Consider the following 19,392-nt stretch of genomic DNA (forward strand, 5'->3'; position numbering starts at 1 on the left):
AAAGAGAACATATCCAGTGAGCGCCCGTTCTCTGGGGGGAAAGGCCTTGTTGATGCCAGAGGTCAGAGGAGAATGGCCAGACTGGTCCAAGATGATGGAAAGGCAACAGTAACTCAAATAACCACTCGTTGAAACAAAGGTATGCAGAAGACCCTCTCTGAACCACAACACGTGGAACCTTGAAGCAGAGGGGCTACAGCAGCAGAGAACCAGGTGCTACTTTTGGCTCACCAAAATTGGACAATAGAAGATTGGAAAAATGTTGCCTGGTCTGATGAGACATTCGGACCGTAGTGTCTGAATTTCACATGAACACCATGAGAGCATGGATCCATCCTGCCTTGTATCAACGGTTCAGACTGGTGGTGTAATGGTGAGGGGGATATTTTCTTAGCATACTTAGGCCCCTTAGTACCGATTGAGCATTCTTTAAACGCCATAGTAAGTACAAATATAGTGTCCTTCCTGGTTCATTTAATAATAATAACTTGGATTTTTATAGCGCCTTTCATAACACCCAAGGTCGCTTTACAAGGAAGTACAGAAGTATAAACAAACATAACAAAACAAAAGGCAGTCAGACGAACAGTTTAGACAGACAAGACAACAAATAGATTTGGGGCCAGACAGATGAGACTTGAGGGCCCTTTTGAAGGCGTCAAGTTTGAAGTAGACACACACAGGAGACATTAAAAAGCTTTAATATTAATACATTTGTGTTCAACACCAGTAACCACAGCAATGTGGAAGCAGCATCAAAACACTGCACTGATTTGAAGCTGGGTGGAAGTGCTTTTATTTTGAAATCAAACTTTTCAGAGGAATGACCCAGTAAGAAAAGTTTGACACGCTGATGAAAATAACTCAGCTCGTCACATAAATGTCAGTTAATCAGATAAAAGTCTGTCTGCACAACAAAGTCATTTTTATAGCTGCAACCAGTACCTTTAGTACTGCTGTCACACTCTCCTTGACTCTTCCCCCCCCCCCCCCCCCCCCCCTCAGTTTGCTTTGGGGAGCCTGTAGACGCCAGCAGACACCAGCAGCTGATGCTCCCTCACCTTCCTCTGCAGGAAGCCTTCCAGTTCATTAATGTCCATCTCCGTGACGACGGGTCCCGTGGCGACGAACATCCGGAGCATGGAGTGGATGCGGTCCAGTGTCATGCTGTCCAGGTTAGTCAGCATGGCCTGGATGTAGGCCCAGAACAACTGCAGAGAGGGGGGGGGTTCAGAAGTTATGCAGGGCCTTTTCGTCTGGTTGATTCTTATTTTAAACTACATGGGAGCTTTACACAAACATGACTTGTGAAACTCTATAAGCCATTCAAACTTTATATATTATTTATCCTGCATTTAACTGGCACCATTATGTCACATGCACTATTTTCTATCAGTATTTTTTTATGTCTTGACCATCATCAGAATCATCATACTTTATATATCCCCAGAAGTTGTGGTGTGAAAACGTGCACCTTTTAATATAATATATATCAACAATAAATACTTTTAAAATGTTTTGGGGCTATTTTTGTCATGCATTTTGTATCTCCATGAACATGAATCATGCATTTAATTAGGACATCATTGTATGTATCATTTATACATGAGGGTAATTCACCTTTATATTTAAATGATTAAATTACAATGATACCTGGATGCTTACTTCACCTTTGTGAACGTGGTGACCAAATATCAAAAATGATATTCAATATAGCTAAAAGATCAGAAATAAACACATTCACATTGAGTCTGAGCATCGAATCAACGCGGTGTTGTTTGCAGTGGTGAAGTGGTTCAAGACCAGCCAAAGAAAATGAATTGCTAACTATAATAATAATTACTCAATATATAAATCACATTTGAATTTGAGAAACTGGAATGGAAATGTTGACAGTCTGCCAGTTTATTCAATAGCATTTCACTGATTTATCATGAAAAAAATCTGCTAATTATTAGATCATTTAAATAAGTGTGGTTATAGAGACTTCCAGATCAAGAGGCACAGCATGGTAACCAAGCTCTCCACGCCATCAAGCTAAGAAATTATGCCATTTTCCAGATGACCGTTTCCTACAATAATATGTGCAGGTTAATCTAAAGAAAGTCTACCCAGAAACCCGACTGAGACGCAGCTCTCTGATATGTAGAAGATGTGAAGCAGGACATGAAGCTGAGTGATGCTCACCTGCAGCTTCTCCTCCCTCTGCTCCGACTGGGTGGTGGTGTTGGAGTCTCTCTCCTCGTCGCTGTCGATCAGCATCACCCCCCTGTCCATCTTCTCTTTGGACGAGCCTGTCTCCACCACGTAGTAGCGCCCCCCCGCCTCCTCCCTCAGCACGCCGTGCTGCTGCCACAGAGCCAGCTTCCTGTGCAGCAGCTCCTTCGGAGCCCCCAGCTTCACGCTCAGCTCCTCCAGCGTCCAGGAACCTGACGAGGACAAAATGGGATGGAGGGGTAGGTACTTCATAAATGCATAAAAAAGCTTATACGGATTTAAATGTAGACTCAGTGTTTTTTCTGTTAAAGGACAGCTATTATGCAAAATCCAATTTTATACATAAATATGAGATTCGGAAAGTTTCAGGAAAACAGAGGGGATTCTGGGTAATGCTGCAACGATCTGTTTGGTGTTTGCAGCCAAACTCTTCAGAGACATGTTTCGTATATATCTGAGACCTGTAATGTATTGATGAAAAAAAAGAATCTAATAGGGGAACAAGTTAGTACCAAATAGTACCAAGAAGATTGCATGGAACCTGTATTCTGGCTTCCAAGCCAATATTTCAAGGATGCTACGTCATCGAGTGCCGGCGAAGGACTGTTCCAATCTACAGCATACTTGGAATTCTACCGAGGCCGCGCCCTTTGTTTGGGGGAAATTTCGAGGCTGCACATGGGTAGACTTCGCGTCCTTAAAATCCCCACAATGCTTTGCGCACGGACCAATTTCAAAAACCCTTATGGAGAATTGCTGAACCGACGCAGCACACATTTAAATGTAAGTATAGTGGCGTAGAACATGTTGGTAAATATGTTACTTTGTTTGTTATCACCAAACATGTGTTCCGTGAAAGTAAAGCAAGTTCATAATTAGATAGACATCGTGAGGTATTTATTTTCGGTACAGTTTATGTTGAAACCGTTAGAGAGAGTGGCACACTTGTTAGCCTGTTCCATTCTTCTTCGTTTTCCAAAGCCGTGGCTTGGAAGTATACTTGCTTCGTTTCTGAAGGAAGTGACTTGGAAGTACGCGACTACCAAGCAAGCATCCTCGAGATTGAGAAATGGCCAGAGAATCAGCACTTTTGAAACAGAGGGGTTTATGGGTAATGCTACAATGCATGATCTGTTTGGTATTTTGAGCCAAACACTTCTGAGACATGTTTTGTATATATCTGAGACCTATAATAAAGTAATGAAAAATAGTATAATAGGGGACCTTTAATTATTTGTGCGCAAATATCGCAATTATTTAGCATTTTATGGTTTAAATAAATTCTAATAAATTAATAAAAACAAGATGACAGCATGAGCCTTTGTAGAAAATCTTCTGAACAGGTTATTCATTCTCAAATGTCTTGTGCACATGAAAAAAGAATCCAGCAAATGCAGGGGAGAAACCAGGACATGACAGATCGTACTTTTGTCCTGGAAGTGCAGGATGATGGCAGCGTGGATGGGGGACACGGTGAGGTTGGTGAGGGTGCGGTCCTCCAGCTCCAGGTCCAGAGTGACGGAGCCCAGGTGAGGCTTCCAGCTCAGCGTCCTCATGGCCTGAAACAGGAGACAAACTGCTGTTCATATGTTTATTTATACTGTTTGTTTACAAAATGTGTGGCTCAATACAGTTGTTCTAATCCAGGGGTCTTCAACTCAAATTCAACGAGGTCCAGTTAGAGAAAATGTCCCCATGCAAAGGTCCGGAACTTCAACATGTCTAACTTGCTTCATGAATTAGTGTGATATATATTGAAGTGACCTGTAGCTTTATCAACGTCTGCATGTAATCAACAACTGACTGCCAATCAAATAAAGAAAGTACAATTCAAAAACAACTATTTATTGTCTATTAACATACAGATATAGGCTACAGCTACTGTGGATATGTGTAATGTTCCTCTCGGGCTGCATTTAAAAATAAAATAGATAAAATAAATAAAATAGCTTTTGAAAATGTGTGCATCTTAAAAGTGCTTAATTTTAGATAAATATAATAAAGTGTAGCAGCAGCTTGAGTTTCCCTTTTTCTTTGTTAACCGTTTCACATCATGACTTAACAGTTTCAGCCGATTATAGAACATATCAGTCTTTACACATCATAACAATTTAACAGTTTCAAAGTTTCTCTTTCTTTCCCTCTTATATTGCAGTCCCTCACTCACTTTTTCTAAATTCAGTGCGAGAATTGAGCTGGAGCTTGTCCTGCCAAGAGTTTGTAAATCTGGGCTGAAATGGTGTCAGGGCCATTCTCACACACATGCAGGTTCTCATTGGTTAGCGTCGGTTAGCCTGCCCTGGAACCATATTTAGTTTTAGTTTTGATCCTGGTGGACTGATCATATTGGGCTCTGAGACTGCTTATTTGTTGTGAGCTCAGTTCTGACTTGAGAGAGAACGTTTGGTCAAACACTTTGTGTTTTGTCTCATAGTGGCGTTTTGGCACTTTGAATGAGCGCCACGGTCTCTGAACAGATGAGACACACTGGCTCTGTGCTCCCAGTGGGCAGGAGGAACATGAATGAGTCCACTCAGGGTTAAAAGCTCTGTTCTCACCAGAGGTCGCGTTAACCGAATATTTTCCGTCTTTGACGGATTTTTTTTAACAATGACGGACAAATCTGAAAGCAGTCCGTCATTTTGACAAATTAGAACAAACTCGGAACAGCGCCAAAGTTTCCCCGCAGCGAGGCTCCGGTGTTATGCATGCCCTCCAAAAAGGAAATCATACCGTTTCCAAACCTAACTGTGCCGTACAAATCATTGAAATGTCTGAGTTTTGGCTTTACGCTGTGCACGCTCTCGCGAGGTGCAGCAGCCATGCATAACACCGCGCATGTGAACTGTCTCCCCCCCCCCCGTTGACAGTTCACGAGCATGCTTCCCCCCCCTCGTCAGAGTTGTGTAAAGGCCGACGGGTAATTCTGGATTTTGACAAGAAGTTTTATGATCTTGTCCGTCAAAATGACGGGCAGTTAAAAAGTCTAGCGCAACCTCTGGTTCTCACTGTCCACTTTCCTCTTCTTGGAGAGCGCCATGTGTAATGTGTCTCTCCCTGTCTGCCGCTAACACGCCTGTTCACTCTCCTCTCCGCTTCTCTCCCTGTATCGCTAATTATTCTCTTCACTCACTCTCTTCTCCGCTTCTCTCCCTGTATCGCTAATTATTCTCTTCACTCACTCTCTTCTCCGCTTCTCTCCCTGTATTGCTAATTATTCTCTTCACTCACTCTCTTCTCCGCTTCTATCTGCCGCGCTCTGGTCTCTTCTTCTGGGTTTCTCTCCCTGTATCACTCTCTCGTCTCTTTCGCCCCCTGTCGGCGGCATTAAAATAGAATCGCCCCGTCAAAATTGAAATCCCCTATTAATGTATTGATTATAGGTCCGGGTCCGTATAGGTCGGCGTCTGGGTCCGGATCCGTTGCCGACCCCTGTTCTAATCTAATGTGACGGTTTGTGAGCTCCACCTTAAGCTTCTCGTAGCGGTGGGTGTAGGCCTCCATGGCCTGGCAGACGACGGGGGGCAGCTCCAGCTTCTCCTCCTTCAGCGGAGGCCAGAACTCGGAGGACAGGATGATGGAGGACAGGGAGAGGGGGGGCTGCTCCTCCTCGCTCAGACGGGACTCCTCCTCCCGGATGTTACTGTTGATCCTCCGGGAGTCCGCCATGTCCTGAGACAGGAAGAAGGAAGGTGTGTGGGCCAAGCAAAACAGTTGTCATTTATTTTTATTTTTTAAGTAGTTGCTTAATTGAGTAACGATTTATTTTATTTGGTTGATTATTTCTGTTAATTGAATTTATTATTTTCTGCTATTGTCTTAGTAAGTTGTTTAAGTTACCTTTTTTTGTTAATTAATGACATTTCTTTTTAATAAGTCCAAAAATAGAGTAAAATAGGTCTCTAGTGTTTTAGTTAGTTGTTTAATTAAATTCCTTTTTTATTTTACGAATTCCTTTTTTTTTTTAATCAGTCCATTAATTTAGTTCCTTTTTCTAAAATGAACTAAGTGGAATCATTGTTGTCAACTTAATTTTAGCGTAGGCGTACCAATAAAATAGCCTGCACCTGATGTCATGCGTTTTCTGACCAACATATTAAAATTCTACTAAATAAAAATATGCGAATATGCTCGTCTTTAAATGAGTATATCTGCCGCAGATGTAAAGTGTAAGATCCACGCTGAGATTACAGTGTGTTTACCTTCAGCATGACCTCGCAGTAATGCATGTGGGACTCTCCGAACCGGAGCTTCAGCAGCTCCACGTTACGGATTTCTCTGCAAACACAACAGACAACAAAAACCATCAAAATAAAATGTTGGACACAGTACGTTTCAAACTATGTTTAAGAATCTAGGATTTAAGATATTACCTAAAGCTGCGGGAAATGCTCTGTATTGTTTTAAGTAAATAGCCATTTCCAACTTGTACATAATTGCAAATACCACTAAGTTAAAGTCCTATTAATAATATCTATTTATATGTGTTGGATGCAGTACTTGCAGTACTTTTCTCTTATGTGAAAACCCACGTAGGAAACTATAATCTATAGGGCTTACAACTGGAATAAAGTTCCACTGTTACTGCTGTAATCAATCAGAGATCCCTAATTTGAGTAGAATGTAAAAAGGACTTGGCAATAAAGCTGATTTCTGAATCTGGTAAATAGCATACAACTCATATTACAATGTATTTGTAGCACATTGTCCCGTTGTTTTTTAAGCTGCTTTTTGTGCTGATTTCACAGGAGGATTCTGTAAAGAGTCTGTTTTTGTTTGCTCTATATATATTTGGAAGAGCAGTATGTACTAAGCATTTTTGTTCAGGTTGCTTCACCTGTATGGGTAGAATAGCACCGAAAAGAGTGATGGTCAGGTGTACCTGGCAGTGTTGTAGTTGAGTTGGTGCAGCAGTCTGTCTGCCAGCACGGCTCTGTATTCGTCTATAAAGATGTCCTTACTGCCGTAGATGCTGACCAGCAGGCTGATGATGTCTGACGAGCGACGCTTCGAGCCCATCTTATCTGAAAATACAAAAAAAGCAGATCAATACTCGATTGTGATTACTTTTACAGACATCCTCCGGTCTGATGACAGGTCTACCTTCAGTCAAATCCTTCCCCAGAAAGAGGTCTAGTGAATGTAATAACTTATATTTCAGTTGTTCACATCACTCCAGTTCTGAAGTCTTTCCACTGGCTTCCAGTCTGAAAGGTGCTATATAGATAAACTTGCCTTGTGGCAAAAATAGTTTTCTATTACTCCATCAGAAAAATAATACTTTTGGAAATGTCATTTTAAAATGTGGAAAGCACGTAACTCTGGATTCATGATTGCTAAACAATCCCCAGTAAAAAAAGAAAGGAGTTATGACCTCTATCAGTGCGGCGGTCATTCTAAGTTATGTTGCTGTTGCGTAGCTCCAGCTGTTAATACTAAAACAGACCAATTATTTTGAAGTAATACAATCTTTATCATCAATTAGTGATGTGTTGAGTAAGAAGCTGTGTAATTAGCAGTATAGTGTTTAGCTAGCTGGTAATTATAGCCAAATGAGCCCCAAAAGCCTCAGAAGAAACCTTTATATATACAGTCTATGGAAGAAACACATGATGCATTCACTGACCAGGAACAGCGTCGGTGGGGTCTGGAGTCCAGTCCTCTGGGTCGGCCCCTTCTTCATCGCTGTCCTGCATCTCCAGAGTCACCGGGTCTCCCCTGGACAGCTCCGAGGCTAAATCAGTGCAGCCCTCAGCGTCTCCGGTGAGGCCAGCCACGATCTGCCGCACCGTGTCCTCCCGGGTCCTTCAACCACAAGCACAAAGATATTTGAAATACATTTAAATATAATGATAAAACCTCAGTGTAGATGTACATTATTACAAGTGAAAGGCCTGCATTGAAAATGTTACTTTAGTCCAAAGTGTCTGAATCAATACCTCAATTGCCAAAAGTAAAAGTACTAACAACCGCCTCTTTCAGAATAATATATATTATATTATTGGTTTATCATTATTGATGCTTTCAGGTGAACATCACTTTTGAGGTTGCAGTCAATGAAGTATTGTACTACACATCCTGCAGGTTAAGTTTTACATTTCACCAAAACAAAACATTTGATATCTATTTGCATATAATTATACATGATACTTATTAGTTGATTTTATTTTGTACTATTAATCTGAATCTCCCAGGTATTTCAAATGATCTTATCAAACAGAGTAAAAAGTACAACAATATTTTCTATTAATTCCTATTTCAATATCGGCCATGTATTTTGCTCATTTATAATGTTTCCCTGTCCCCTAATGCTATAGAGAACTTGGTGTTGATAGAGACAACATGTCTGCCCATCACACATTAGCTCCTAATGGTGACGTCCACCGTCCTACTGGCTCTCTTGTAGATGGCATTGGGATAACTGTAAAAAGTCAAGTCATGGGTTGCGGTCCAATAGTCCATTTAGCTTAGGAACCTTCCTAACCGAGTGAAATGACCCGGAAGTCCCTCAGTGGCAGCCATGATAAGTGCCGTTTCAATTCTCTACGGCCCAATCCCAAACCACTCCCTCGACCCTACCCCTGCGTCACGGAGTGAACTCCGTCTGTAGCCACACTCGTTAAAAACATATGAGGTTATCATGAGGTTGTTAACATCGCAGTTTATCAGTGGATGTTTGCTGGAACTACTCGTAAACAGCGTGTTTCCTGACGGACACACACAGCGTGACTCCGGTCAGGTAGAGACTGGTCTCAAGTCAGCACCGCTGCAGACTCGTTGTTTGAGGGTTTGATACCCCACTCCCCCTCCACACCGCTCCACACTCGTTGCTTTGGAACAGCCCTCAATATGGCGGACCTTCCGCGTGAACGCGCAAACGGAGGGGTAGGGTGTAGGGGGCGGTTTGGGAATGGGCCTAGTCTACATGATAGGAAAGGAGGTTTCAAACTTCCTTTATAACCTCCTTTAGCTTAGGAACCACTGGACCTCCCTTGACGAAAGGAGAGGAGAAAATGCTGCCCCACAATGCATTGCAGCCGCAGCATTTGCGTCACACAACAGTCGGCCGTTCACGGAAACAATCGATTATGACGGAGAAATTATATCATGAAAGTTACGGTGCTTATTAAGCACTTTAAAACGTATGTGGTAAGTTGCCAAAGTGCTTTGTTTTGAACGTTCATCAGTATTATAATCAAAAAGAGAAATATGAAAGTTAGTTTTTACTGAAATGATCAAATAAAGTCAACATTTCAGTCTTTACTGAGCTGTGTGGGGTTTGTTCAACTTTTAAAAGATGTTTGAATGGTGATATACACAGTGATAGATGTTAAGGACTAATGTTTATAATAAATACATTTGTATTGATTTTAAGATCTTTAGTTCATACATTCATACGTATTGGGATCATTTGTATTAATGTGGACCGGAGGGAGAGGGAGACGAGCATAAGTTTCACTTTCCTTTTTTATTTCAATTCCAACTTTGGTCCTGAAGAATATGTTTCTCTGTTGTCCACGTTCATAAAGCAAAGCAGCAGCATCAGAGCACGGTGCAGAGTCTCTAGATGAGTCCCTCGTCCCTCGTCATCCATGTTGTAGTCCGCTATAGAAAACTGTAGTTTCCATAGTTTCCCCACAGCAGCAGACGCACAAAATGACGTCCGCTGGCGCATCATAAACACGTCGGATAGTGAAAGTGCAGTCGGATTCTCTAAAGCACCGCAGTCTCTTCTCCTAAATCCTTTTGAATTCTGCTATCCACTATCCCTTAACCCCGTGACGTTTCACTCAGAGGTCAAGGAATAGGAGATAGGGTTAGACGTTAGGAGCTGATTTTTGGATTATCCGACCGCAACCAAGGAGTGTCAGCCTTTCAAAATGTTCACTTTTCTGGCTGTTATAGCACCCCCATCAGGCTGATTTGACACATCTTTTATGGAAATAATAACGTTGTATGTCTCTAGCCTTTAGTGTTTTAACCCTCCTCAGGAAGTGGTGTTTGAATGCCCTCACCTGAGGTACTTGCGGATGGGCTGGCAGGCGACTTGCAGGATGACCATGGAGGGGTCCAGCTCTCTGAGGGCTTTGATGGCCGAGATGTAAACCGTGAGGATATCTGACGTGTGAACCCCTGAGGAAGGATAGATCAACAAAGACAGGTTAGTTAAACTTCTGCTGTGTTATCACTCAACATATACTGTTGCACAATTAGATAGTTAAATAGTGTATTAGTGAAGATCATGTAAAGACAAATAGATAGTAGATTTGCAGAAGTACATATTGAGCTTATTAAAGGGATATTGCAGATAGTAACATGGATATTGTATTTCTGTTTTCTTTAATCAATCAAGCAATTCAAATATTGTATTCATCCTAGGGGATTTTGTAACCGTTGCTCTGTTCAAATTAAACAAATATATGTATACAAACATAGAAGTTAAAGTATAAATGTGCCCAAAAAAATATAACAAGAAAAATGTCAAAATATACAATAGTGTATTTATATTAATAATGTGAAACAAAAACCAGTTAGGTGATCAAAATGATATTCCAAACAAGTCCAATCATCACAACAAGAGTGAGTTAAAGCAGTGTTTCTCAAACTTTTTCATACCAAGGACCACTTAACCAATAAAAAAACACTCGTGGACCACCTACCGGTAACTCCAAAAATATCCAAAAACACATCGTTTTTCTAGAACAGATTACAAATCGCCTGCAAATGGTACAAACGAGTGGCAACATGTGTGATGAAGGTGTTGCGCTGGGCTCTATCATGCATCGAAAGTGAAACTTAAGCTCGCTCCATTGTGGAGATATTCCCGCGAGAGTGCGGAAAACTTTTATTTATTTATTTAAAATGTGAAAGTTTACCAATATACTCACAGTCACGGACCACTAGGGGGCGCTCAAGGACCACCAGTGGTCCGCGGACCACACTTTGAGAAGCACTGAGTTAAAGGAACACTCATCCAACACAGCTTAGTTATATAAAAGTGTTTCTTAGTGTAAACACAAACGCAGAGCTCACCAAAACACGTTCACCATTTTTCAAATACCGCTCTTTAGTTGCAGAGGCGTTCTCACCCGGGTGCAGCAGACGGCTCTCAAACGCAGACTTTAAAGAAGTGAGGAGCTGCTGCCTCTGGTTGGTTCTTTCCAGACAAAACTTCAGGTCTTCAATGGCTGCTTTGGATTCTGGGAAATCTGGAAAAGAGATTGGGAAACAGGACATGTCTGTAAATCTGTGCACGTAAATGCCCTGCATCTCCTCGATGCTGTTTATCACTCTTCACTAAGATGTATTGCTAGAGATCATTTAGTACTCAAACTCTCTCTGTGAGGCGTGATGAACACTGGCTTCTATTTCATTTGCAGGTCCTATTTTCAGGTATTATTTAACCTCTTATATTACTTTGTTGCTGTTGGCCCTAATGAAGCATGCTCTAATGATTTGATTATTTTTCAGGTGCTGGATATTTTTACTGAACTTGAAAAATCCAGTTTCTCTTATTGTGCTGAAATTACATGCAGAGCAATCTTAAGCTTTTCTTAACACCATTTTTATCTAGGTTTTTGATTTTTGATTCCAAAATGTTTTCCTCTGTTATATTTTAAAAGCAATTGTCCACCTTAATGTAATTCAGGGTTGAGAAAAAGCCTGAATGTAAATTTGGTGTACAAAAGTAAAAAAAAAGTTACAAAATTCTGTCCCTAACTCAACTACAATTTCCCTTATTTTGAGACGACAAGCAGGTTCATTTCAGATAAGTCCATGATGCATTTAGCTTAGCGTAGCACAAAGACTGTGAGTTAACACATTTAGCCTAGCATTGTCAAAATGCCAAACATCTTAAGAAAAAAAAAAAACCTTAGACAGTCTAGGAAACGTTCATATAACCCCAATATAACTGTTTTCTGTCTCACCTCTGATTATACTGAAGAGCTCCTCGATCCTCATGTTGACGTAGATCCGGCAGAAGAACTGGTGCATGTGGCATCTCCACTGCTTCAGGACGGAACTGCCCGGCTGGCCTGCCTGGAGACAGGGAGTACTGGGAACGCTAGGAGTACTGGGAGCACCAGGAGCCCCAGGAGCAGGTAGCAGACCGTCCTTTTCTGCCTCGCTTGCAAACACTTTGCTCAGCCAGCCCAGAACCAGCTCCAGCCACTGCTCACACAAAACAACAATCACCAATATAACATTTATCAAGACAAGATTTCTTGAGATTATTTGTAAAATAAGTTTAACTTTTGTGAGTTTAGTACTGACATTATCCCAAATATTTCCCAAAAATGTGTAGTGTATAGGGTAAAACTATACCCCTCTACTATAATAGAGGGGTGACAATCCCGCGAAAAATATTTACAATGACAGAAAAAAACCAGTATATTTTCAAGTCAACATAACGCTTTATTGTATATTTCAGTGATGCAAACACAGGTATGGTGAAAAAAGAGAGAACTATTCGAAGCAGAAAAAAAACAGCGTAATATACCATCAATATAGCCTGTGCTATAATGCTTCAATTAACTGGCTATTCTTTATAATATACTCAGATCAATAGGAGACAGAGATGTTAAGTTATAAATCAAGGGTTTTTATTATTATTTACAGCAGGGGTGGGGAACCTTTTTCCTTTCAATTTTTACAACATCCTCCGAGGGCCGTACAAATGATTGAACCCAACCTCTGCTTAAAAAAACTAAAATCACAGCCCATTCATTTGGCCTTTCTTTCATGCTGTGCAAAGAAAAAGCAACCTCTTAATCCAGATATCTCACCACGACTCACGTATGCATGCATGTGCACGGTGTGGCGTGACCACCAACACAGAAAGATATGGACACAAGATGTGTGCAAATGTATTTAGTATCCATGTGAACATGATTTAAGTGGGGGGGGACCTAACCTCCTCTAGGGGGGTCCGGGGGCATGCTCCCCCGGGAAGATTTTTATTAATTTTTTTAACATTAAGAGATCTATGGATACATCTCTCAACATCCATATGAAACAGAACTGTAGCATATTTTTCTTTTTGGATATTTTTACAAATCACTCCCCTTTTAAACTCTATTCTTGTTATTTTTAACAACTTTTTTGTTACTGTCATATAGTATTTTTTACCTGTTATTCATTTAGTCTCATTAATAACTATAATGATCATATCAAGGTGTGCCTTAACCTCACTGAGCTGAGGTTATTTGAGCCTCTCAGGAGAGAGCTCTCTTCTACCTGGTTGTAGAAAAGCTCTTTAAATTCGTTAGCATAGCTAGCTAACCAGATGCTAATAACAACAGATCGCCACTGTGCTTACAACTAAAGACACAGCCACGAAAACACTGTGGCATATACGGCTCCTTATGGGTACTGCAATATTTGAAGAGCTGGAGCGGTGTTCCGGTGCTCTCTGTCAGCACTCTAGTCCAGGGGTTCCCAACCCCCGGTCCGCGGACCGGTACTTTTCCCACTAAGTTTCGCACCTATACCAGTCATATTATTTCATCCAGGAGCTTAGTTAATCTTTCACCAGAAAACCGTTGAAAATGGCTTTTATGATGTTCCGAGGGATTCGGCGGCTCAGCCTGGTCTCAGCCTCTTGTGCGCACGAGAAAGTTACCAAGTAGGAAGAGGAGTGCACAGGAGACAACCGTTTAATTGCAGACTGTTATGTTTATGTGGGGAAATGGCAGTGCATACATTATTTGAAATATATTTCTAACTCAGACTTCATTTTAAGGACATGTCGGCCAGGGGTGTAGAGCTATTTGTTTAAGCACCGGATTGGCAAAACAGTCTGCCTTGATCTATGAATTCATGTCCGGGACTCTCACGGTATCTGCTGCCACAGCTGTTTTATAGAAGGAAAACCTCCTTCACTTCATGAAATGGCTGCAGGCAGCATCAGGAGGCAGCGGGACGTATACTCCGCCTCTGAGAAGTGCAGCACCAGCGGGTAAAGATGTGCCTTTTTACGCACCGCCTTCGCTGTGTTTACCTTCATCAGAACAGCAGGTGACTGCAGGCTGCTACGTGTTAACCACACACACCTCTACACACATCGAACTGCCCGATTACTCCCCCTTTTATTAGTTTTATGAAGGAGATGTCCAGTCACCAAGGCACATGATGTGTGTGTGTGTGTGTGTGTGTGTGTGTGTGTGTGTGTGTGTGTGTGTGTGTGTGTGTGTGTGTGTGTGTGTGTGTGTGTGTGCTCTGCTCAGCTCTGTGTGGCTACCAACTCCATAGGTAGCCTATATGCGGGTGTTCCCAAAATAAATTAGTTTAATCTTAATCTCGATGTAGTGCTAAATGCTGTCGGAGTGCACCGGAACGAACGACACTATCATAATATCTTCTGAAAACAAATGCTAGTGACACACACACACACACACACACACACACACACACACACACACACACACACACACACACACACACACACACACACACACACACACACACACACACACACACACACACACACACACACACACACACACACACACACACACACACACACACACACACACACACACACACAGACACACACACACACACAGACACAGACACAGACACACACACACACACACACACACACACACACACACACACACACACACACACACACTTCATAGTGCGCCTTCTCCTCGTTTTCCCAGCATTCACTGGATTATCCGTAAATCATACAAACAAAACCAAAACGTTGATTTATCTGTTTTCCCGTTTTGGTTTAAAAACTGAATAACGTCGGCTTTTTGGTTTTCCGTTTTTCCGAAAAACGACACTGGTTCTTTTTTAAACGTTGATAATATGTTTTGGATGCATATTGTTCTAGTGTTTGTTCAGGCTGTTACATACAATTGGCCTTTGTTGCTACCTGCTGGTGGTGAGTAAATATTAAAATCAGTTCAAATTGACAACCGGTCCGCGGTTTTTTTTTTAATGGATCTGCCGGTCCTTGGCACAATAAAGGTTGGGAACCCCTGCTCTAGTCTACACCGTTCTTATTATACATCCATGGTCTACACTCCTTTCAGAGGAGACATATATCATCACGCTCGTGTTGTGTTCAAGGAACCTGTCCTTGGCCAGGAAAAACAGGCACTCACTTGTTTAATTATTTTGCGATCTAGATTTATTTTTCGAAGTGAAAGAAAACTCTTCGGTTCTCCACGAATTACACAAGTCACCCAAATCAGCATTAAAAAAGCGGCAGGCGCCGAAAAGCGACTAATTTGCATCACTGATATTTACCACAAGTCTCAGAGTTTTTCATTCTCATAAAATTACCCCGATTATAAAAAAACACTGTCCCTAAAATTATGTCGTAGTTTCATATGGTTTCTTGTAAAGCTGTCGGCAAAGTATAGAACAACCAATGATGCCACACTACTTCATGATACCACCACATTTAGAACATTAAATATTGTGCGTTTAAGAAACATTGATGGATGTTTTACCGTCTGGAACTCGAGCAGGAAAGAGCGCTCGTACTCGCCCCTGCAGTGCTGCTCCATGCGCTGCTCGATGAGCTTGTGGAGGATGGAGGTGACGGCCTCGCAGCTCACCCACTCCAGCAGCTGCAGCTTGGATCTACAACCAGAAAAAAGGAAAAAGACATGACATAACATGAAAGGCATGATTTTGTCTAGCTGAAATCTACAATGTCTTTAACGTATAATGCTGGTGTTCTTCTGTATTATTCTTTATTTCAACTCAAAGCAACAATGTGCTAGTTGTCTGCAGAGTCAGCATTTCATCACCTCTGGTTATCTCATCTGGAAGTCAATGGGTTTTTTTAATGGGTTTTTGGTTGGATGCCTAAAATAAGGCTGAAGTTAAGAGATTATGTTGTAGGACATAGAATACATCAGTAAATAACCCACTTGTTCATTTATGAAGCTTCTATGTTTAGCTGAAAATAGTGGTTGATAGCAAGTGTTTACATCATCATGCCAAACATTTAGCCACCTTTAGCTTAGCTAAACAAACTAAGGTATTGACATGAAGTAATGTCATGACCGTGATTTAGTTTCTTTATAGCCTTATGTTTTTACTCTTGGAGATTATATATACACTTCAACAATTATAAAATGTTCCCTACGGAGCTTAATTTTTCTAAAACATTTTTAAAAATCACATTGTAATGTGTGGAGGGAACCACAGAGATGCTGAGTTCAGGTCAGACTACAAAAATAAGTCATCCCTGCACCACTCGATACCTTCTTACATGAAATATTACAAAGGGTAATTGGAAATAATCAGCAGTGTTCTTCATCTTCTTCCAGTCCACTCACAGTATGTGGCTGAGTTCCTTCAGCTGCTCCAGGGCCTCCTTACACCAGCACTGCTGAGTGGGGACCCCGCAGCCCGGACAGACCCCTCCCTCGGGCCCCTCCGGAGCCTCTGCACCGTCTTCCGCCTGCCCCTCCTGGTGCATGTAGACGGAGAAGGTCCTGCTGTAAAACTCCAGCACTCGCTCCTGGAGGACAGGGGAGGGGGAGAAGAGGAGGAGGGCCCTGATGATGGTGAAGGCTCGCTCCTGCAGGCCCCCGGGCCCCGGCCCACAGACACTGCCATGGCCCTCGTCCTGCCACGACTCTAGCCTCTCCAGACCACCTGAGAGGAGGAAGAGGAGATGTTTTAATAATGATGCTTTCCTGATAGAGAGCTAAAGTAGTTGGATTTTTTCTAAACAATTTCACTCAAACTTAAAATATCAAGTTGAACCTTAAAATACAAAATCCTCCTTTTATTTATTTTTACTTATGCCTTACACAAATGATAAAAGTGTTTCTTTATTCTGAAAATGTTGACTTTATACTCTAAATGATTCTCCAAAATTATTTATTTCTTTTAACTTATATGCCTGGAACTAATACTAAAAGTTTGACTTTTCTTAAAAAAATGTACTTTATTCTCGAAATGAAAATGTAATCTTAACCATATATTTTTTTTTTCCTATGCCAGGAATTAATACCGTTTGATTTTATTCCCAATATTTTCCCTTCATCCTTGAATTCTCAAAATTCAACATAAAAAAAGTCTTACTGCCTGGCCCTTATTCTCTTCCTCAGTGATCAATATTGAACCCATCTACTCAATTCATTGTTCCACTTGCCCAGGAAAGGTTCCAGTCGTCCTAACAGAGTCTGGAAGGCGGTGAGCAGAACCCAGGCCCGGCCTTTCTCCTCCAGCTCGTTCTCTGGCTGTTGGAGTTCGGCCCAGAACTCTGGAACCACGGCGGAGGACAGACGCATCTGCAGGGTCTCCAGCAGCCAGCCGCCCAGCAGCCGGCCCAGACCCTCCCCGCTCAGCAGGGCCAACGAGTCCCAGAGGCCCTGCTCTGGCCCCGAGCCACCAGGGGACATCTGGAATATAAAGAGAGATTAATCCAGAGGTGGAAGAAGTACTCGGATCCCTTTTCTAAAAATGTATTGAATTGAATACGTTTCTTAAGTAAAATACAGTATTATCAGCTGAATTAACTCAACGTATCAAACATTATAAGTACTTGTTATGCAGAATGGCTATTTTAACAGTAATATATAATAACATTTCTGTTTTATCACTGAAAAATTATATGACATTATATGTGGAATCACATTAAAACATTTTATTTGTCAACATGAATTCACTTCAGATTTAAAATACTGGTTTCATGAGTATTACAAAACTAAATCATACCATATAAACCCATCATGTTTTTTTTTAATTTAAAAAATAACTAGTGTCTATGAATGTTAAAACATGTAGTGAAGTAAAACGTATGATATTTGTAGCTGAAATGTAGTGGAGTAGTCGTAACTAAAGTAACCTAAATTAGCAACAATAACAGTAATATAAGTAAAAAGAATAACAGTGTTATATGCATGCATGCCAAATTTAAAACGACAGCACTACTTTTCAGTGGACTATCCTACCTACAAGCAAGAAAACATTAAATCATGAAATAAATGATGAACAGCAACAGGAAGACTATTACAAGTAAAGAGAAAGGTAGAGACAGCGTGTTATGTAAACCGAATATAACCAAACACTATTACTAGTTGGCGGACTTAGCTGTGGTGTCTCACAATCAAAATTGACTGACGCTACAAGCATTACAACTTCAAATCGTTAACAAATTGAATGGAGTATGGCGACTCCGGGTTACTACTGTAGTCCAGGGATGACTCCACTCACCAAAGCATTAGTGACAGTCTCCCAGGCATCAGCCACTCCTTGTTTCTGTGCTGATCCCGAAATCTCGGCAGAGTCTTCCTCCATCCCAATATCCTCCATCTTCTTGGACTTTCTTCAGAAATAGGTAGGCTACTAGCTAGTGTGAGTAAAACATCTAAACTTTGGGGGATTTTTTTGTGTGGTGTTATAACGTCCCATACGTCTATGTATACATACGCATTGTGTCTTAGTTGTGACTTTTATTAATTTCGGAACATGTTCTGACAAAAGTCTTCTGTTATTAATTTGAAATAACGTTACATGTTTCTTGCTCGCGTATCGCGGGTTTACTTCTTCTCTTCGGCGTTTTCTTCTTCTACGTTGTATGCATTTCCGGCAAACTGAGTGCAGGTCACCACTGCACTGCCCCCTACAGGTCACCACTGCATGTACCTCATCAGAAAGGACAAGAGATATTGTCATCAGTGATTTACATTTCTGAATAAATAAATACATCTGAAATAGCCTTTGGGAGAATTTGGTTATATATAGTTGTACAAGTCAGTTGAACTGATAATACAGGTGTCATTTTCAAATACTGTTATATTTGTATTTTACTATATTTTGTATTATTTTTTAATATTTTTTCTAGTTCTCTATCTGTGTTTTAATTGTTGTTTTACTATGTATGTATGCACCACGACACCTAGTCAAACTCCTTGTAAGTGTAAACCTACTTGGTAATAAACCTGTTTCTGATTCTGATTGAATAATTTTTTTGACACGGAATATAATTTGTAAAGCATGTCCTGAGAAGGTTGACATTTAACATCAATTAGTCTTTTGATGTATGTGGTCTAACAAAAGAGACAATTGTTTATTATTATTTATATTATTATTATGATTAATTATAACATATATTATCATATTATAAAAATATATTTTTCCCAAAACACAGAAATGAACTCACCTTAAAAGTCATGCGTATACTATACTATCCTTATA

General features: G+C 40.9%; 1 protein-coding gene across 1 annotated transcript; it reads right to left on the reverse strand.

Annotated features, from left to right (window-relative positions):
- Positions 1-998: 998 nt before the first annotated feature.
- On the reverse strand, positions 999-18,822 carry anapc2 (anaphase promoting complex subunit 2). The gene is made up of 14 exons (XM_034088708.2): positions 18,409-18,822; positions 17,345-17,594; positions 16,521-16,842; positions 15,684-15,816; positions 12,147-12,390; positions 11,307-11,426; positions 10,233-10,350; positions 7,844-8,022; positions 7,100-7,241; positions 6,420-6,495; positions 5,686-5,889; positions 3,644-3,776; positions 2,188-2,429; positions 999-1,211 (listed from the first exon to the last, which is right to left on the reverse strand). The coding sequence occupies exons 1-14, from the start codon at positions 18,505-18,507 to the stop codon at positions 1,002-1,004; spliced, it is 2,472 nt and encodes an 823-aa protein (XP_033944599.1). The 5' UTR covers positions 18,508-18,822; the 3' UTR covers positions 999-1,001.
- Between the last annotated feature and the right edge of the window lie 570 nt (positions 18,823-19,392).

Source organism: Pseudochaenichthys georgianus, chromosome 8 (assembly GCF_902827115.2).
Source record: "Pseudochaenichthys georgianus chromosome 8, fPseGeo1.2, whole genome shotgun sequence".
In the NCBI taxonomy this organism is placed as follows: Eukaryota; Metazoa; Chordata; class Actinopteri; order Perciformes; family Channichthyidae; genus Pseudochaenichthys; species Pseudochaenichthys georgianus.

Coding starts and splice junctions, on each gene's coding strand:
- anapc2 (XM_034088708.2), bottom strand. CDS start 18,507: ATGGAGGATATTGGGATGGAGGAAGACTCTGCCGAGATTTCGGGATCA. Junction 16,843..17,344: donor ACGACTGGAACCTTTCCTGG/GCAAGTGGAACA, acceptor TCCTCCTCTCAG/GTGGTCTGGAGAGGCTAGAG. Junction 6,496..7,099: donor CTCAACTACAACACTGCCAG/GTACACCTGACC, acceptor TTGTGTTTGCAG/AGAAATCCGTAACGTGGAGC.